The 18512-nt window shown below is 31.7% G+C and overlaps 1 protein-coding gene across 3 annotated transcripts in view; it reads left to right on the top strand.

Moving 5' to 3' along the window:
* The first annotated feature begins 15295 nt into the window (after positions 1–15295).
* The window catches only part of LOC135127217 (corticotropin-releasing factor-binding protein-like), a 62697-nt gene continuing 59480 nt past the window's right edge, over positions 15296–18512 (top strand). The window contains exon 1 of one of the 3 annotated variants that reach the window (XM_064053610.1): positions 15296–15494. In XM_064053610.1, coding sequence (XP_063909680.1) covers positions 15477–15494 — 18 coding nt within the window. In that variant the 5' untranslated portion in view covers positions 15296–15476. The remainder of the gene's footprint in view (positions 15495–18512) is intronic. The other 2 variants (XM_064053608.1, XM_064053609.1) reach the window with 2 other exon arrangements.

Genomic DNA, 18512 nt, shown 5'->3' with positions numbered 1-18512 from the left:
ATGACAAATGGAAAAATTGCAAATCGAAAAACTGAAAAAAATTAAAATTGATAAAATAAAAAATCGAAAAACTGTTAAAATATAGAAAATAAAAAACCTAAACGAGAAATTGCAAATCAAAAATTTGAAGAAATAAAAAACTGAAGAACCCAAAACAATAGACTTGAAAACTAAAAAATTTTAAGTTGAAGACTTGAAAAGTCGAAAAATTGTAAAAACTAAAATTTGAAAAAACAAAAAAATGAAAAATCTCAAATCACAAAATTGATGAAATGAGAAACTGAAACAATTAAATTGAAAAAGAAAAAATATAAAATCGAAACATTGAAAAATAGAATAATTGAAAAAATAAAGAAAATAACGGAACGTAAAAATTGCAACTCGAAAAATTGAAAAATTAAAAATTGAAAACTCGAGAAACTCAAATCGAAAAATTGCAAAATTTGAAAGTGACTGGACTTCACGAGCGAGGGAACTTCTGACAAAATAACCTTCAACTAATTTTAAATTGTTTCCACTGCCGTTTGTATGAAATTGGATCACACTTTAGATCATACAAATTCTTCAGCGCTGGTTGTTATATTTCAGATTAAAACTCATTTCATTTTCCGCTTCAAAGTATAACGTTTCAATTTTTCCAATAAAATTTTTCCAACGATACAAGACTTGTTGACGCAAGTTTGTGTTAAGGTTTCCTCGAATTATCAAATCTTATTAATCTCATTCCGCGAAATACTTGCGTAACTTAGGCGATAATCGATCAACCGTCACTTCGTGTTTGTCTCTCAAATATTTCCCTGCTGACAATTTAACATTTTTCTGCAAACTTTGGCAATAGTTGGAACGCCAAGTGTCGATTTCCTCTACCACAAAAAACGATGATCTTATCACAAACCATGAAAGCAGGATAAAGTTTTTACAAAAGCCAACGAAACAAAAGGATTAACCGATGGATGTTACGTTTTGAGGTAGCACAACTTTTCATTGTTGTTTTTAATTTAAGAGCTCGTAATTGTGGGTGGATTAAAGCACACGAGATCACGTTACCTAATTCCTCAACATGTGCAAGCTCTTTAGCATCAAGTTTTCATGCTCGTTCAGATTTCTTCTCTCCGCAGCATTAAGTATAAATTAGAAAACTCGCTTTATCCTCAACATACACGTCCTAAAATAAAATAAAACAACATAAATAACAGCCATTGTTAAGAACCCGACATTAAACAATCCATTATCCAACGCGACTTACCTGTTGCTATCTCAAAAGCCACCCATAACCAAAACCAACAAAAACACTTTAAAACCCCATTTATCCTTTTCGTTTCACCCTCAAAACATTTTTCTTTATTTTTACATTTTACGTGGGTTTCAAATAAATCAACACAGCCAGTCGCGAGTGCAATGTCCTGCGCAAGACAGTGATTAAGCTTAAAGCTCCTTCTTATCTCTAGACTTTCCACTCACGTCCACGTTACTCTCATTCAAATAAGCAATTAAGCAATATTTCCACGCAATGTACGATTTTCTCTTTCAGCAAAGCGTCTTTGTTTGGGGCTGTCAAGCTTCGTAACTGGAACGTGACAAAGTCAACCCTTACACAGAGTCAACCCCCGAAGGCTCGAATCCATAACTTACGTAACTGGGTTTTACGTGTAAGTTATTAAACGTTTCGGTCCTGCAAACTTTAAATTTAGTGGGAAGCCAAAAAATACAATCCTGTTCGAAGTTCGGGCGAGGGCGGAATAAAAATGAGAAAATTTGTGCCAAATAAAAAAGTTAAAAAGCGTTCAGGTCCTTTTGTAGTTAGATTGATTGTTCTGTTTTTGTGTGGATGAAGTCCCGGCGCATCCACCATTTTCAGCACAAAGGGATCGTGGGTTTAGCGCTCATTTGGAGGATTACAGTATACAACGTATAATAATAACAATAATAAAACCATAATAAGCTTAGAAAGAATAATAACAGCTGAATCTTGGCTATTTTTGGCTAAACCTTCATACTTACTACTTCAATATTAGTTACATCAATAAATAAAAAAAATTTAATCGAAAATGTAGATTGCTTCTCTTATTGGTGTAAAAATTTGCTCAAAAATTGAAGGACCGAAACTTTAGTAATATTCCTATGGATATGTTTATTAAGATCGTTATTCTATCAAAAAATCCAATTAAAATTCACGGACGTTGAAAACTAAAACTTTTTCCGTTTTACTTTCTGAACGTTAATTAAACATTGGAAATTCTTTAGCAGGTAATCTCTGAAACCATCAAATCCAATTTATCTCAAACTTTAAGTGTTCCTTAAAGTGTCGTAAAATAAGTAATTCGTAATCAAAGTTTGTCTGCTTATTCCCTCAAATAGAAAGATGACGTCATTTCAAAATGGTCGAGAAATGATTGGAATTTTCTTAAAGAATTAAGTTAGAAAATGAGGCTGGAAGTAACTTCTGGAGGGCGAAATCTACAAAAAATATTTCAAGCAAGAATTTAGAAATCTTCGGTTTAAAAATAAATTTTTTCAAACAGTCTTAAAAAATGCATCTCATTAGCGATTTTGGAAAAATGATAGGAGTTTTCGGAGAAATGAGGACGAAAGTAACTTCTAGAGGTCAAAATCTGCAAAACGATGTTTTGAAAATTTTCGAAAATGGTCAAAAAAGCTCGAAATTTTTAACAAGGAGAGAACGAGAATAAAATGAGCTTTTGAAAGAGTTCCCTAAAAATTCCCAAAAAATTCTGAAATATAGGTCTCGACGCATTGATTCAAAAAATATAACGTCTTTATAGACATGGAACAGAAATTTTGAAATCTGTATTCGATGTAAAAACCAATTTTTTCAAGAAGTCTCAAAAATTACTCTATTTCATTGGGCGATTCTGGAAAAATTGTAGAAATTTTCGAATGAGGACGAAAGTAACTTCTAGAGGTCGAACTGTACAAAAAATATTTCACGCAATAATTTAGAAATATTCGGTTTAAAAATCAATTTTTTCAAAAAGTCTTAAAAAATGCATTTCGTTAGTAATTTTGGAAAAATCATAGGAGTTTTCGTGGAAATGACGACGAAAGTAAATTCTAGAGGTCGAAATCTGCAAAACGATCTGTTTTGGAAATTTTCGAAAATGTTCAAAAAAGCTCGAAATTTTTAACAAGGAGAGTACGAGTACAAAATGAGTTTTTGAAAAAGTTTTCTAAAAATTCCCACAAAATTCTAAAATACACATCTCGACGTATCGATTCAAAAAATATAACGTCTTCATAGACATGGAGTAGAAATTTTGAAATATGTATTGGATGTAAAAATCAATTTTTTCAAGAAGTCTCAAAAATTACTCTATTTCATTGGGCGATTCTGGAAAAATTGTAGAAATTTTCGAATGAGGACGAAAGTAGCTTCTAGAGGTCGAAATCTACAAAAAATATTTCAAGCAAGAATTCAGAAATATTCGGTTTAAAAATCAACTTTTTCAAAAAGTCTTAAAAAATGCATTTTATTAGCGATTTTGGAAAAATGATAGGAGTTTTCTGAGAAATGAGGACGAAAGTAACTTCTAGAGGTCGAAATCTGCAAAACGAACTGTTCTGGAAATTTTCGAAAATGTTCAAAAAAGCTCGAAATTTTAACACGGAGAGTCCGAGGACAAAATTAGCTTTTGAAAAAGTTCTCTAAAAATTGCCAAAAAATTCTGAAATATAGATCTCTACGCATTGATTAAAAAAATATAACGTCTTCATAGACATGGAGCAGGAATTTTGAAATATGTATTCGATTTAAAAACTAATTTTTTCAAGAAGTCTCAAAAATTACTCTATCTCATTGGGCGATTCTGGAAAAATTGTAGAAATTTTTGAATGAGGACGAAAATAACTTCTAGAGGTCGAAATCTACAAAAATATTTCAAGCAAGAATTTAGAAATATTCGGTTTAAAAATCTATTTTTTCAAAAAGTCTTAAAAAATGCATTTCATTAGCGATATTGGAAAAATGATAGGAGTTTTCGGAGAAATGAGGACGCAAGTAACTTCTAGAGGTCGAAATCTGCAAAACGATCTGTTTTGGAAATTTTCGAAAATGTTCAAAAAAGCTCGAAATTTTTAACAAGGTGAGTACGAGTACAAAATGAGTTTTTGAAAAAGTTTTCTAAAAATTCCCAAAAAATCCTGAAATACAGATCTCGACGCAATGATTAAAAAAATATAACGTCTTTATAGACATGGAGCAGAAATTTTGGAATATGTATTCGATCTAAAAACTAATTTTTTCAAGAAGTCCCAAAAATTACTCTATTTCATTGGGCGATTCTGGAAAAATTTTAGAAACTGTCGAATGAGGACGAAAGTAACTTCTAGAGGTCGAAATCTACACAAAATATTTCAAGCAAGAATTCAGAAATATTCGGTTTAAAAATCAATTTTTTCAAAAAGTCTTAAAAAATGCATTTCATTAGCGATTTTGGAAAAATGATAGGAGTTTTCAGAGAAATGAAAACGAAAGTAACTTCTAGAGGTCGAAATTTGCAAAACGATCTGTTTTGGAGATTTTCAAAAATGTTCAAAAAAGCTTGAAATTTTTAACAAGGAGAGTACGAGTACAAAGTTATCTTTTGAAAAAGTTCCCTAAAAATTCCCAAAAAATTCTGAAATATAGATCTCGACGCATTGATTAAAAAAATATAACGTCTTCATAGACATGGAGCAAAAATTTTAAAATATGTATTCGATGTAAAAACCAATGTTTTCAAGAAGTCTCAAAAATTACCCTATATCATTAGGCGATTCTGGAAAAATTGTAGAAATTTTCGAATGAGGACGAAAGTAACTTCTAGAGGTCGAAATCTACAAAAAATATTTCAAGCAAGAATTTAGAAATATTAGGTTTAAAAATCAATTTTTTAAAGTCTTAAAAAATGAATTTAATTAGCGATTTTGGAAAAATGATAGGAGTTTTCGGAGAAATGAGGACGAAAATAACTTCTAGAGGTCGAAATCTGCAAAACGATCTCTTTTGGAAATTTTGGAAAATGTTCAAGAAAGCTCGAAATTTTTAACAAGGAGAGTACGAGTACAAAATGAGCTTTTGAAAAAATTCCCTAAAAATTCCCAAAAAATTCTGAAATATAGGTCTCGACGCATTGATTAAAAAAATATAACGTCTTCATAGACATGGAGTAGAAATTTTGAAATATGTATTCGATGTAAAAACGTATTTTCTCAAGAAGTCTCAAAAATTACACTATTTCATTGCTCGATTCGGGAAAAATTGTAGAAATTTTCGAATTAGGACGAAAGTAACTTCTAGAGGTCAAAATCTACAAAAAATATTTCAAGCAAGAATTTAGAAATATTCGGTTTAAAAATAAATTTTTTCAAAAAGTCTTAAAAAATGCATTTCATTAGCGATTTTTAAAAAATGATAGGAGTTTTCGGAGAAATGAGAGCAAAAGTAACTTCTAGAGGTCGAAATCTGCAAAACGATCTGTTTTGGAAATTTTCGAAAATGTTCAAAAAAGCTCGAAATTTTTAACAAGGAGAGTACGAGTGCAAAATGTTCAAAAAAGCTTGAAATTTTTAACAAGGAGAGTACGAGTACAAAATGAGCTTTTGAAAAATTTCCCTAAAAATTCCCAAAAAATTCTGAAATATGGATTTCGACGCATTGATTCAAAAAATAAAACGTTTTCATAGACATGGAGCAGAAATTTTGAAATATGTATTCGATGTAAAAACCAATTTTTTCAAGAAGTCTCAAAATTGCTTTATTTCATTGGGCGATTCTATAAAAATTGTAGAACTTTTCGAATGAGGACGAAAGTAACTTCTAGAGGTCGAAATTTGCAAAACGATCTGTTTTGAAAATTTTCGAAAATGTTCAAAAAAGCTCGAAATTTTTAACAAGGAGAGTACGAGTGCAAAATGTTCAAAAAACTTGAAATTTTTAACAAGGAGAGTACGAGTACAAAATGAGCTTTTGAAAAATTTCCCTAAAAATTCCCAAAAAATTCTGAAATATGGATTTCGACGCATTGATTCAAAAAATATAAACGTTTTCATAGACATGGAGCAGAAATTTTGAAATATGTATTCGATGTAAAAACCAATTGTTTCAAGAAGTCTCAAAAATTACTCTATTTCATTGGGCGATTCTGGAAAAATTGTAAAAATTTTCGAATGAGGACGAAAGTAACTTCTAGAGGTCGTAATCTACAAAAAATATGTATTTCAAGCAAGAATTTAGAAATATTCGCTTTAAAAATCAATTTTTTCAAAAAGTCCAAAAAAATGCATTTCATTGACGATTTTGGAAAAATGATAGGAGTTTTCGGAGAAATAAGAACGAAAGTAACTTCTAGAGGGCGAAATCTGCAAAACCATCTGTTTTGGAAATTTTAGAAATTGTTCGAAAAAGTTCAAAATTTTTAACAAGGAGAGTACGAGTAAAAAATAAGCTGTTGAAAAAGTTCCTAAAAATTCCCAAAAAATTCTGAAATATAGATCTCGATGCATTGATTAAAAAATATAACGTCTTCATAGACATGGAGCAGAAATTTTGAAATATGTATTCGATGTAAAAAATCAATTTTTTCAAGAAGTCTCAAAAATTACTCAATTTCATTGGGCGATTCTGGAAAAATTGTAGAAATTTTCGAATGAGGACGAAAGAAACTTCTAGAGGTCGAAATCTACAAAAAATATTTCAAGCACGAATTTAGAAACATTCGGTTTAAAAATCTATTTTTTAAAAAGTTTTAAAAAATGCATTTCATTAGCGATTTTAGAAAAATGGTAGGAGTTTTCGGAGAAATGAGGACTAAAGTAACTTCTAGAGGTTGAAATCTGCAAAACGATCTGTTTTGGAAATTTTCGAAAATGTTCAAAAAAGCTTGAAATTTTTAACAAGAAGAGTACGAGTACAAAATGAGCTTTTGAAAAAGTTTCTTAAAAATTCGCAAAAAATTCTGAAATATAGATCTCGACGCATTGATTAAAAATATAACGTCTTCATAGACATGGAGCAGAAATTTTGAAATATGTATTCGATGTAAAAACCAATTTTTTTCAAGAAGTCTCGAAAATTATTCTATTTCATTCGGCGATTCTGGAAAAATTGTAGAAATTTTCGAATGAGGGCAAAAGTAATTTTAGAGGTCGAAATCTACAAAAAATATTTCAAGCAAGACTTTAGAAACATTCGGTTTAAAAATCTATTTTTTCAAAAAGTCTTAAAAAATGCATTTCATTAGCGATTTTGGAAAAATGATAGGAGTTTTCGGAGAAATGAGAACGAAAGTAACTTCTAGAGGTCGAAATCTACAAAACGATCTCTTTTGGAAATTTTGGAAAATGTTCAAAAAAGCTCGAAATTTTTAACAAGGAGAGTACGAGTACAAAATGAGCTTTTGAAAAATTTCCCTAAAAATTCCCAAAAAGTTCTGAAATATAGATCTCGACGCATTGATTCAAAAAATATAACGTCTTCATAGACATGGAGCAGAAATTTTGAAATATGTATTCGATGTAAAAACCAATTTTTTCCAGAAATCTCAAAAATTACTCTATTTCATTGGGCGATTCCGGAAAAATTGTAGAAATTTTCGGATGAGGACGAAAGTAACTTCTAGATTTCGAAATCCACAAAAATATTTCAAGCAAGAATTTAGAAATATTCGGTTTAAAAACATTTTTTTTTAAAAGTCTTAAAAAGGCATTTCATTAGCGATTTTGGAAAAATAATAACAGTTTTCGGAGAAATGAGGACGAAAATAACTTCTAGAGGTCGAAATCTGCAAAAAATTCCTTAAGTAATTTTCGAAATGTTCCAAAAGGTCGAAATCACGCTCAGGAAGTAATAAATCGCAACGAATTTTCAGATGAGCTGTGATAAAATTATACCGGTTTAGTTTTTTTTATCTATGTTTTAAAATATCCCACCACAACATTTTTTTTTAAAACCACGGAAATTACTGGCTACAAACGTGGGAGTTTTCCATTTTACTCGGTTAGATAAAAAGGTTTTCGTCCGAAGAATAAAAAAGAAAAACAAAAATTACATGTGCTACCGTTTTTGCCGGATGACCTTTTGTTATCCAATGTGTTATTATGTTGTATGTACGTGTGTAAGCATTGTATGTAAGAAAAAATTGAATGTGTGTTATTGTGTACGAACACAAGTTGTAACAAACTTTTATGAATCTGGACAGAAACCTTTTTCACGAAAGAGGAGGTATTTTGTGGAAAATCTGATGTCCTCTTTTATGTCTAATAATAATAAAATAAAATGCGGATGACATTTGATATTTGCTACATTTTTATGAAGCGCTTTAGTGAGTATTTTTCTGAAATCTCAAATATGGAGAGAATCTCGCCTCTGGTTTGTTCAGATCGTTTAAAGTTCATTCCTCTTTCCCATTCCTGGAAAGATATTTCTTGATTATGAGACTTACGAGTTTAGGTTCAAAATTGAAGTTAATTTTAAAGTTAAAAAAAAATAGCAATGTTTTAGTTTCCCTCGAGGCCAAGGAAAGTTGCGTGGCTAAAGGATAATTGTTTGACGAATCGTTTTTGGAATTTTTCCAAGCGTGAAACGTTTGAATTTCAATGTGGCGACCAAATCAATTTCCCATATTCCATGATACGATGAACTAAAAAGAATATAACGATACGAGTGTTGGAAAATTTTCTACGCTGACGCACTATGAAGCTTACAGTTCTGTTAGCTTTATTTATTACATGATCAATATGATCATTAAGGTCTAAATTTAAACTAAATTCAATGCCCGAGGCACTAATTAAGTTAATAGTTTTCAACTTTTGATTTTCGATAAAATGTAGGTGTACAAACATGGTATTTAATTGCCTTAAAAGCCTTTTAGCACTGTTTATTCTACAACATTTAATGTAAAAATTAGTTTTCTAAAAACACTAAACATTAACAAGTGGCAATTTAGATCATTAATAAATTACGAAAATAACAAAAATCCTTGATGAGAATAAATTACTCGTAATGAAAAATATAAAAGGAGAGAAATTGTTCATAGTTACAAATACGTAAAAGAAAATTGTCGTACTCACTCTAGTGTGTTCAGGAGTGGAATCTATTCAGAAACATTCCATATACATTTATGAACGTTTCGTTATAGTAAACAGAATTTCTTGCATATGTTGCACATCAGTTCGATTTTGTTGTAAACACTTATGTAGAACCAATATCTTTGAATTACTGCAATAAGAACACCATATGACAGCTGAATATGTAAGTTTAGAACGCATGAATGTTCGATATAATGTTTTATTGGAATATGTAGAACTTGTAAAATAGGTTTTTGGAGTGAAAACCCACTACAGATTTTTTTTGAGTCAAATACTCAAATGTTTGAGGTTGTGTCCTATTTACCAAAATAAGCAAAACAAACCTGTTTAATTTAACAATTTCTGTTTTCAACTCATTTTTACTAATAAATAATTGAGGAAAATTCAAGAAGGTTTACTAGAGCTTTTCCAAAAAAGTGTTAAAACCGAGGAAATTAGAAAATATTTTCCAGAACTTTCCAAAAAAAAAAAAAACAATATAGAACGAACTTTGTTTGGATGTAAAGAAGGAGAAATTTTTTTCATGTATTTCGAGCAATCCAGAAATGCATGAAAACGTTGACAGGTTCCGAGGAAGGTGGAAAAAAATTTCCAGAACTTTTCCAAAAAAGTGTAAAACCAACTCTGTTCGAATGTAAAACAAGACGCGCTTTTAGAAGATTTTTCATAGATTATGAATCTATACCTCGAATAATTCAAAAATATAAGTATGAAAATTGTTTTCAAAATTTTTGTAAGTTGTCAAAAGGGCTCTAATGGGATGGAAAAGGCGCTAATTTATAGAAAATTTTCTGTTGATTTCGAAACCAAGTTTCTTATACTTCATCAAATAATTGACAAAGTAGAAAACATTTTCGAAACATTTTTTCAAAAAAGAAAAAAATTTTACGCTTTTTACTGGAATGGAGTACACTAGTTTATAGGAAATTGTTCGTAAACTATGAATCTGTATTTACTATTTCTATGTCTTTAAAATTACCAAGTAAAGAGAAAAAGAATTTTCAAAAATTTTATAAAAAAATGTTAAAAGGTCTCTTAACAAAAAGTTCCGGTGAGACCTCAATACAGATTTTTTTGGGTCAACTGCTTCAATTTTTCAAGAAAAGATTTCTATTTATTCATAAACAACGCAAACTCTTTCTAAATTTAACAGTTTTGTTCATAATTCATTTTTGCTATACCTCTTCAAACAATTGAGAAAATCAAAAAATATAAGAAAAGGAGAAAATGATTTCCAAAAATTTTCCAATAAGAAAAAATGTAGAACAGAAAACTACTTACATTTTTCAGAAAAAGAATCCTGGTGTTCATGAGCAACATAAGCTTTTATTTAAATTTACATTTTTATAATTTAAACATTTTAAAGCTTTTGGAGAACTTTTCATGATAAAGAATCTGGTGTAATTTTGTTATACTTCAAACAATGCAGAAATACATTGCAGTATTTTTTTCCAAAAATTTGTTTAAAAATTCCCAAAAGGGTTATAATTGAAAGGAAAAAAAGTTGATTTTGACGAAAAAGGACGAAACGGACGAAAAATTGCGAGAAGAACGAAAAAGGACGACAAAGTACGAAAAGGACGAAAAGGACGAGTAAAACGAATAGGACGAAACAGGATGAAAATTACGAAAAGGACGGAAATGGACGACAAGAACGAAAAAGACGATATGGACGAAAAAGGACGACAAGGTCGAAAAAAAACCAAAAAGGACGAAGGACGAAAAGGACGAAAATGGACGACGAGGACGAAAGAGGATGACGAGGACGAAAAGGTCGAAAAGGACGAGAAATAACGAATAAGTATGAAAAGGGCGAAAAAGGACGAAAAGTAGGAAAAGGACGAAAAAGGACGAAGAAGTACGAAAAGGACAAAAAGGACGAAAAGGGACGAAAAAGAACGAAAAAGACGAAATGAACGAAAAAAAAGATAAAAACGAAAAGGGCGAAAAAGGACGAAAAGGACGAAAAAGACGAAAAACGACGAAAGGGACGACAAAGGACGAAAAGATTCGAAAGGACGAAGAAGGATGAAAAAGGACGAAAGAGGACGAAAGGGACGAAAAAAGCCGAAAAAGGACGAAAGGGACGAAAAAGGACGAAAAATTACGAAAAGGACGCGAAAGGACGAAAGAGGACGAAAAAGGACGTAAAGGACGAATAAGGACGAAAAGAGCAAAAAAGGATTAAAAGGACGAATAAAAAACGAAAACGACGAAAAAGGACGAACAGGACGAAAAGAACGAAAAAGGACTAAAAGAACGAAAGGGGCGAAAAAGGACGAAAATTTACGAAAAAGGACGAGAAAGGACGAACAAGGATGAAAAACTACGAAAATGGACGAGAAGGTTGAGAAGAACGAAGAAAAACGGAAAGGACGAAAAGGACGAAAAGAACGAAAAGGACGAAAAAGGACGACAGAGGACGAAAAGGACGAACAGGACGAAAAATTACGAAAAGGACGAAAAGGGACGAAAAGGACGCAATTGATGAAAAGGACGAAAAAGAACGACAAGGACGGAAAGGATGAAAGAGGATGACGAGGACGAAAAGGACGAAAAAGAACGAAAAATACGAAAAGGATGAGAAGGGACGAAAGAGGACCAAAAAGGGCGAAAAGGACGAATAAGAACGAAAAGGACGAATAAGCACGAACAGGACGAAACGTACGAAGAAGGACGAAAAAGACGAAAAGAGCAAAAAAGGATGAAAAGGACGAATAAAAAACGAAAACGACGAAAAAGGACGAAAAAGGACGAGACGGTTGAAAAGGACGAAGAAAAACGAAAAGGACGAAAAAAAGCAAAAAGGACGAAGGACGAAAAAGGACGAAAAGAGACGAGAAGGTCGAAAAGGACGAAAAAGGACGAAAACGACGAAAAGGACGAACAAGGACGAACAAGGACGAAAAAGGACGAAAAAAGGACGAAAGGGTCGAAATGGACGAAAAGGACGTAAAAGGAACGAAAAGGCGAGAAATTAGGAGATACACGAAGAAGGACGAAAAGGACGAAAATGATGAAAAAAAAAACGAATAGGACGAAAAAGGACGAACAGGACGAAAAGGGCGGAAAAGGGTGAAAAGGACGAAAGGGCGAAAAAGGACGAAGATGGATGAGAAAGGATGAAAAAGGAAGAAAAGTACGAAAAATTACGAAAAGGACGAGAAAGGACGAAAAAGGACGAAAAAGGACGAAAAGGACGAATAAAGACGAATAGGACGAATAGGACAAAAAAGAATGAAAAAGGACGAAAATGGACGATAAGAACGAATAAGGTTGAAGATTGACGAAAAGGACGAAAAGGGTCGAAAAGGACGAATAAGAACGAACAGGACCAAAAGGACGGAAAAGGACGAAAAGGACCAAAAAGAATTAGAGGGACGAAAAAAAAACAAAAAGGACGAAAAGGGACTAAAAAGAACGAAAAAGGACGAAAAAGTAAGAAAAGGACGGAAAGGACAAAAAAGAACGAAAAGTACGAAAAGGACGAAAAAGGACGAAAAAGGACTAGAAAGGACGAAAGAGGGACGAAAAAAAAACAAAAAGAGCGAAAAAAAAACGAACAGGACGAAAAGGACGAAAAAGGACGAAAAGAACGAAAGGGACCAAAAGGGACGAAAAAGGACGAAAAGCTCGAAAAGGATGAAGAAGGACGAGAAAGGATGACAAAGGACGAAAAAGGATGGAAAAAGACGAAAAGGACGAAAAATTACGAAAAGGACGAGAAAGGACGAAAAACGACGAAAAAGAACGAAAAGGACGAAAAGGACGTATAGGACGAAAAAGGACGAAAAAGGGCGAAAAAGGACGAGAAGGTTGAAAAGGTCGAAAAGGACGAAAAAGGACGAAAACGACGAAAAGGACGTAGAAGGACGAACAAGGACGAAAATGGACGAAAAAGGACGAAAGGGTCGAAAATTACGAAAAGGACGTAAAAAGAACCAAAAGGACGAGAAATTAGGAGAAGAACGAGAAAGGACGAAAAATTACGAAAAGAACGAAAAAGGACCAAGAAGACGTGAATTTAAATTTTTTACATGCCGTCAAATAATATATATACAATAGTGGGAAACATTTTCGCAAAATTTTTCAAAAAAAAAAAAGGAAACACTAACGTGTAAGGAAGTTTCCGTAAATAATATAAATCTGTAAGTTACTCTTTCAATTTTTCTTATATTACCGAGAAAAGTAGGGAAATAATTTGGAAAAAGTTTAGAAAAAAAGTCAAACGGACTCTATTCAAGTAAGAAAAAACATGTTTGTGGTAAATTTTGTAATTGCGAATCTGAAGTTACATGACATTTCAAAGAAATTGCGAAAAATGAGTAAACATTTCCAAGATAAATAAATAAATGATGCTGTGATATTTATATTTAATTATATAGCATTTTTTTTTAAATTATATTAATTTAAAGAAATTAGATTTTTGACAATGTGCAAATTTATCTACCGCACATAACTAAATCATGATAATAAATTATTATTATTTATAACAGTGTAATCAAGAGTGTTTTCTCTGAAATATGAAATATCTCACGTGTTGAATCGAAATTAAATAAAAGACAATAAAGTACGAGCTGTTGCCTATTTCTGGAAAAATATCTGTTGTGTTGAAAATAAATAATAATAATGTTAAAAATTAATATTAGATGGGTATAATAGCAAAACACAGACAATGGTGCTCTTCAGGGATCGATTTTAAGTTCATGGTTTTTCATTTCATTTAATAATGACATTACTATCGATTTTGACCAACTATTGTTTGCTCGGATGATATTAACAAATTCAGTTCTAGAGTATTCTGAACCCTTGAAATTATCTAAGTGTTTTGCGATTTCATTTCTAGAAAGAAAAATTTTCCGATGTTGAATGTTATAAATATCCTTGGTGACTTTTGTGTACATAACCTGAGTAATTCTTCAGAAAATCCAAAAATAGTAACTGACTTGACACTTTTATAGCAGTTTGGATAGCTACCTTTAATTCCCAGTAGGTTTTTTATTTGAATAATAATTGTTTAGTTTTTAGTGTGTTATTTCAGACAATTTCATTATAATGCAGTTAGCGAACTTCCAATAAGCAAGCACCAATTTTCCAACATCCCATTAGTCGTTTGAGAACGAAGCACACGCAGGAAAATTCATTGAAAACGCTTACAATTTCCATTAAAATTTCAATAGAAAACCATAGAGCCGTGACGTTATAACGCAGTAACCCCTATACAAAAATAATTAGCTTAAGATATTCCAAAAGTTGAAATTAAGAGGCAGTTGCCGTCAGGCTAAAGACTAAACCTCATTACTTAATTTCCACAAAAAAACAACTTTTTGTATACGCCGTTCGAGCAAGTAAAATTAATTTCACTTAGGAAAGCTTTTTCAACTAGAATAGAGATGCACACTTCATTAGTATGTAACTGCCACCAGTCCGGTCGAAAAAGACTACAAAGCAATCTCAGGCCCGTTTCATAATCCGAGCCTCACAAACGAAACATTTTTAATTTAGACGCTCCGAACCTTTTTGCTTTGCGAGTTTATTTACTCTCGTGCGAACGCCAAATAGAATATTTATGTAATGACAACACATCAAAAAAATTGTTTTCCAAATTACGAGCACACTATTTCTTTCAGTTCCGTTTGAAAAAAAGTGGTGTAATTGAAGCGCTATCCTGAAATTCGCACCCGGATAAATTTTCAGCTACAGATTATTGTTATCCGAACCGGATTATCCCGCACCGGTTTTCCCCTACAAATAAAATAAACTTTCTGTTGACGTCGACCCTCCGGTTCGAATTGGGTCATCGGGTCAAGTTCAAAATTTTTCAGCGCACAAAAAGCTCAAACCCTTCCATTCATTTCTACGATTGTTTTCTCTCACTATGCAAACATTCAGAAGCGATTGTGGCTGAACGCCCAGAAAATAAACATTCCATCAAAAACGATGTTATTTCTTGCATTAGATGGTCTGCTCGTTTCACCCATGACGTTTTATTAAATATGCATGTGATGTGTTTCCGCCGAAAGTTGGAACTTCCATCGTCCACCTCCGAAGGCGCAATAAATTAAAAGAAATGTGTGCGGCAAATATTTACCCGCAGCTATTTTCAACGTAATTAGTGTACGTAAATCCTTAGATAACACTCTATATCTTCATTATTTAAAAGAACAACAATGGTCTGGTGTAATTTCTGTGCAAATATTGTGTTCGAACTATAAATGAAAACTCTACTCGTTCGAGTATTAATGAAAGGAAAATCGTCGTGGGTGTAGTGAATGGGAAAATTACGTGTCAAAGATTTTTGCGTCATTTGTTGTTAAGATAATAATAATTAACCGGCTGGAATCTTGCTGGTGGAGGATGTGTTCAATTAAAATTAATTGACGGTTCGCAATATGACTGGCTTCTGTAAGGTATGTGTTTTAATTAAGTTAATTGCTTGTTAAACACTTCGGTTAAATTTAAAAATCCATCGAGCGACTGACTGTTTGATCTAATTACTATCATTTTTATCTGCTTGATTAAAATTTCAGTTACGTTTTTCAGTTTGTTTGGTTTTTATTGCGTTATCAGTTTGTTTCAGTAACAATAGTAGAAGATTACGGTTTTAAAAATTATTAAAAGTTTGTTTTAATGTAATGTTTGATTTGACATTTAGCGCTAGGCGGTGTGAGTGACAAGTGAGATATAATTGTTGGTTGTTCTTTTTTTAAACTAATTACTATTAAACTACGTAGAAGACCACGATGTCGATGATCTTGTTTCCAAAATTTTTGATAGTTTCAGCTGAAAAAATTAAAAATCATGAAAATTGACTAACATTTAAATTTGATGAATTCTAGTTCTACGGTAAGCAATTATTGTGTTTAAAAAAAATTGCTCGTTAAAGTTATAATTACATGGTTTTTCAATAAAAATAATCAACTCATATTACCATAGTAACACATGGTTGTTTTTGTTTGTTGTTAATGAATTAACCAAACATTTTACGATTGATGTTTTTGCGAAATTCACGTACGTGTGAAACTGGAATAATTTAGACCCTCCTTTCTAGAAATTTTTAAAACATGAAATTTCAAAATAAGTATTATTTTATCGATTCTTTTTGAAACAGTTTTCGTTGAAAAAATCTCATATAGTTTTAGAGACATAAATTCTTTATAGAAAGAGAAAGGGTTCGTTGAAAGTTTGCAGATGTTTATATTTTTGTAGAAAAGAAGTTATATTTAAAAATTTACACGTCACCGTCTTTGTGGACACCTGAAGAAATCCACTAAGGCTGTGTGTATTTGGTTTTTTTAAACGGAGGCTGTTTATTCTTAAAAATTTAGACAAAAAAAATGGTTTAAAGTTTATTTGGACAGAGCAATTATGAACCAAATTTACTTCATTAAATATGTAAATTATAAAATTAAATTTTGTGAAATTTTAAGTTAAAAAATATAGACAAAACCAGTCACAATGTAAGAAAAAAAGTGGCCCATGAGGGAGTCGAACAGGCAATTTTCGCGTTATTGGTATCACCCTTCTCCAACTGAGGCAAGCAACAACTTGGGTTGGACTTTTTGCGAAAATGTGGATATTTAGGGTAAAAAAATCAAAACAGATCCATAAACCACAAGTACAGGAGTATGCTGTTTTATAAAATTTAAATAGCGTTTACTATGCAAAATTTGGAGGTAACGTCATCATATTTTTGGTGGGGATGATCAGATAAATTTTTGTTTGCGTTTGATCATCTATATACATCTAAAATTTGACAACAATCGGTCCCGTAGTTTCGTAAAATGTCTGTCAAATAAAAATCGACACAGATGGGTACCTACTTTTTCGTACTCAATGGATCATGAAACGTCGAGAAAACATAATCCTGTGACAATATTTGCTCCGTGTAATTTTTTTTATTTCTGGCCAAATTTTTTTTTTCTAATATTTTAAAAATAAACGTGAAAAATTATTGGTATTGTTATCTTGGTAGATGGATATTAGCTGTTTCGAAGAGTTCAGAAGAATCTAGAAGAATCTGAAAGAGTCTGTAGGGATCTGAAATTATCTGGGAAAATTTTGAAGAATCTGAAACGATATGAAAGGTGAAAAATTCTGAAAGAATCGAAAAAATTTGAAAGAATCTGAGAGAATTTAAGATTTTTTCAAATTCTTTCATTTTCTTCACGACTCTTCTTTTCGAATTCTTTGGATTCTTTCGAACTTTTTTAGATTTTTTCAAAGGCACCATCAGAAATCCTCAAGATTCTTTAAATTTTTTTAGTTCTGTTCAGATTGTTTCAGATCCTTACAAATCCTTTCAGATTCCTGCAGTCTTCCAGATTTTTCTAGATTCTTTTATATTTTGCTAGATTTTTCGACATTTTCTCATATTTCTTGGAAGAATCCTAGGGAATCTCGAAGAATCTCGAAAAATCTAAGAGAATCTGGAAGAATCTGAATGATTTTGCATGACTCTGAAGCGATGTGGAAAAATTGAAAGCAAATATTATTATTATTATTAAAATCCAGAGAATCCTAGGAAGTCTGAGGGAACCTTACAGAATTTGACAGATTCGTAAACAAAGTGAAGGAATTTGAAGGAATATGAAAGAATCTGAGGGAATTTGTGAGAATCTGAGAGAATTTTGAAAAATTTGGAAGAATTTAGAAAAATCAAAAAGAATTAAAAAAAAAAACTGGAAAAATCTGGAAGGATTTGGAAGAATCTGCAGGCATCTGAAAGAATCTGAAACGATCTGAATAGAACTGGAAAATTTGAAAGAATCTTGAGGATTCCTGACGGTGTTTGATAGAATCTTAAAAAATTTGATTGGAAACAAATCGGAAGTATCGAAAAGCATCCGAAAGAATAAAAAAAAAATCGAAAAAATCTGAAAGAGAGAATCAGAAAGAAAATGAAAGAATCTGAAAGCATTTGTAAGAATATGGAGGAATTTGAGGGAATCTGAGAGAAATTGCGAGAACGGAAAGAATGTGAGAGATTAGAAAAGTATTCGAAGGAATCTGACGAAATCTGTGGGAGTTTGTGAGAATCTCAAAGAATCTAGAAAAGTTTGGAAGAATTTGGAAAAATCTGCAGGGATTTGAAAGTATCTGCACGGTTTTAAAACGACCTGAATAGAATTCAAAAATTTGAAAGAATGTGAAACAATCCGAAAGCATCCGGAATAATCCGAAAGAATCAAAAAGAAAAAGAATCCGAAAGGGAGAATCTTAAAAAAAGGAAAGAATCTGAAAACATCTGAAACCATCTGGAAGAAGCTGAGGAAATCCAAGAAAATCTGAAGGAATATGAAAATAAGAATCGGAAAGAATTAGAAAGATTCAGAGGCGATCGGAAAGAATATCAGGCAATCTAAACGAATCTAGTTAAACCTGGCAGAATCTGAAAGAATTTGAGAGAATCTGAAGAGATCCAAAGT

The sequence above is a fragment of the Zophobas morio genome, unplaced genomic scaffold, assembly GCF_036711695.1.
Source record: "Zophobas morio isolate AGI-343-1 ecotype UQ-CSIRO unplaced genomic scaffold, CSIRO_AGI_Zmor_V1 ptg000011l, whole genome shotgun sequence".
Taxonomy (NCBI): Eukaryota; Metazoa; Arthropoda; class Insecta; order Coleoptera; family Tenebrionidae; genus Zophobas; species Zophobas morio.
Note: the sequence above shows the minus strand (reverse complement) of the source record. Positions and strands in the feature narration are given on the sequence as shown.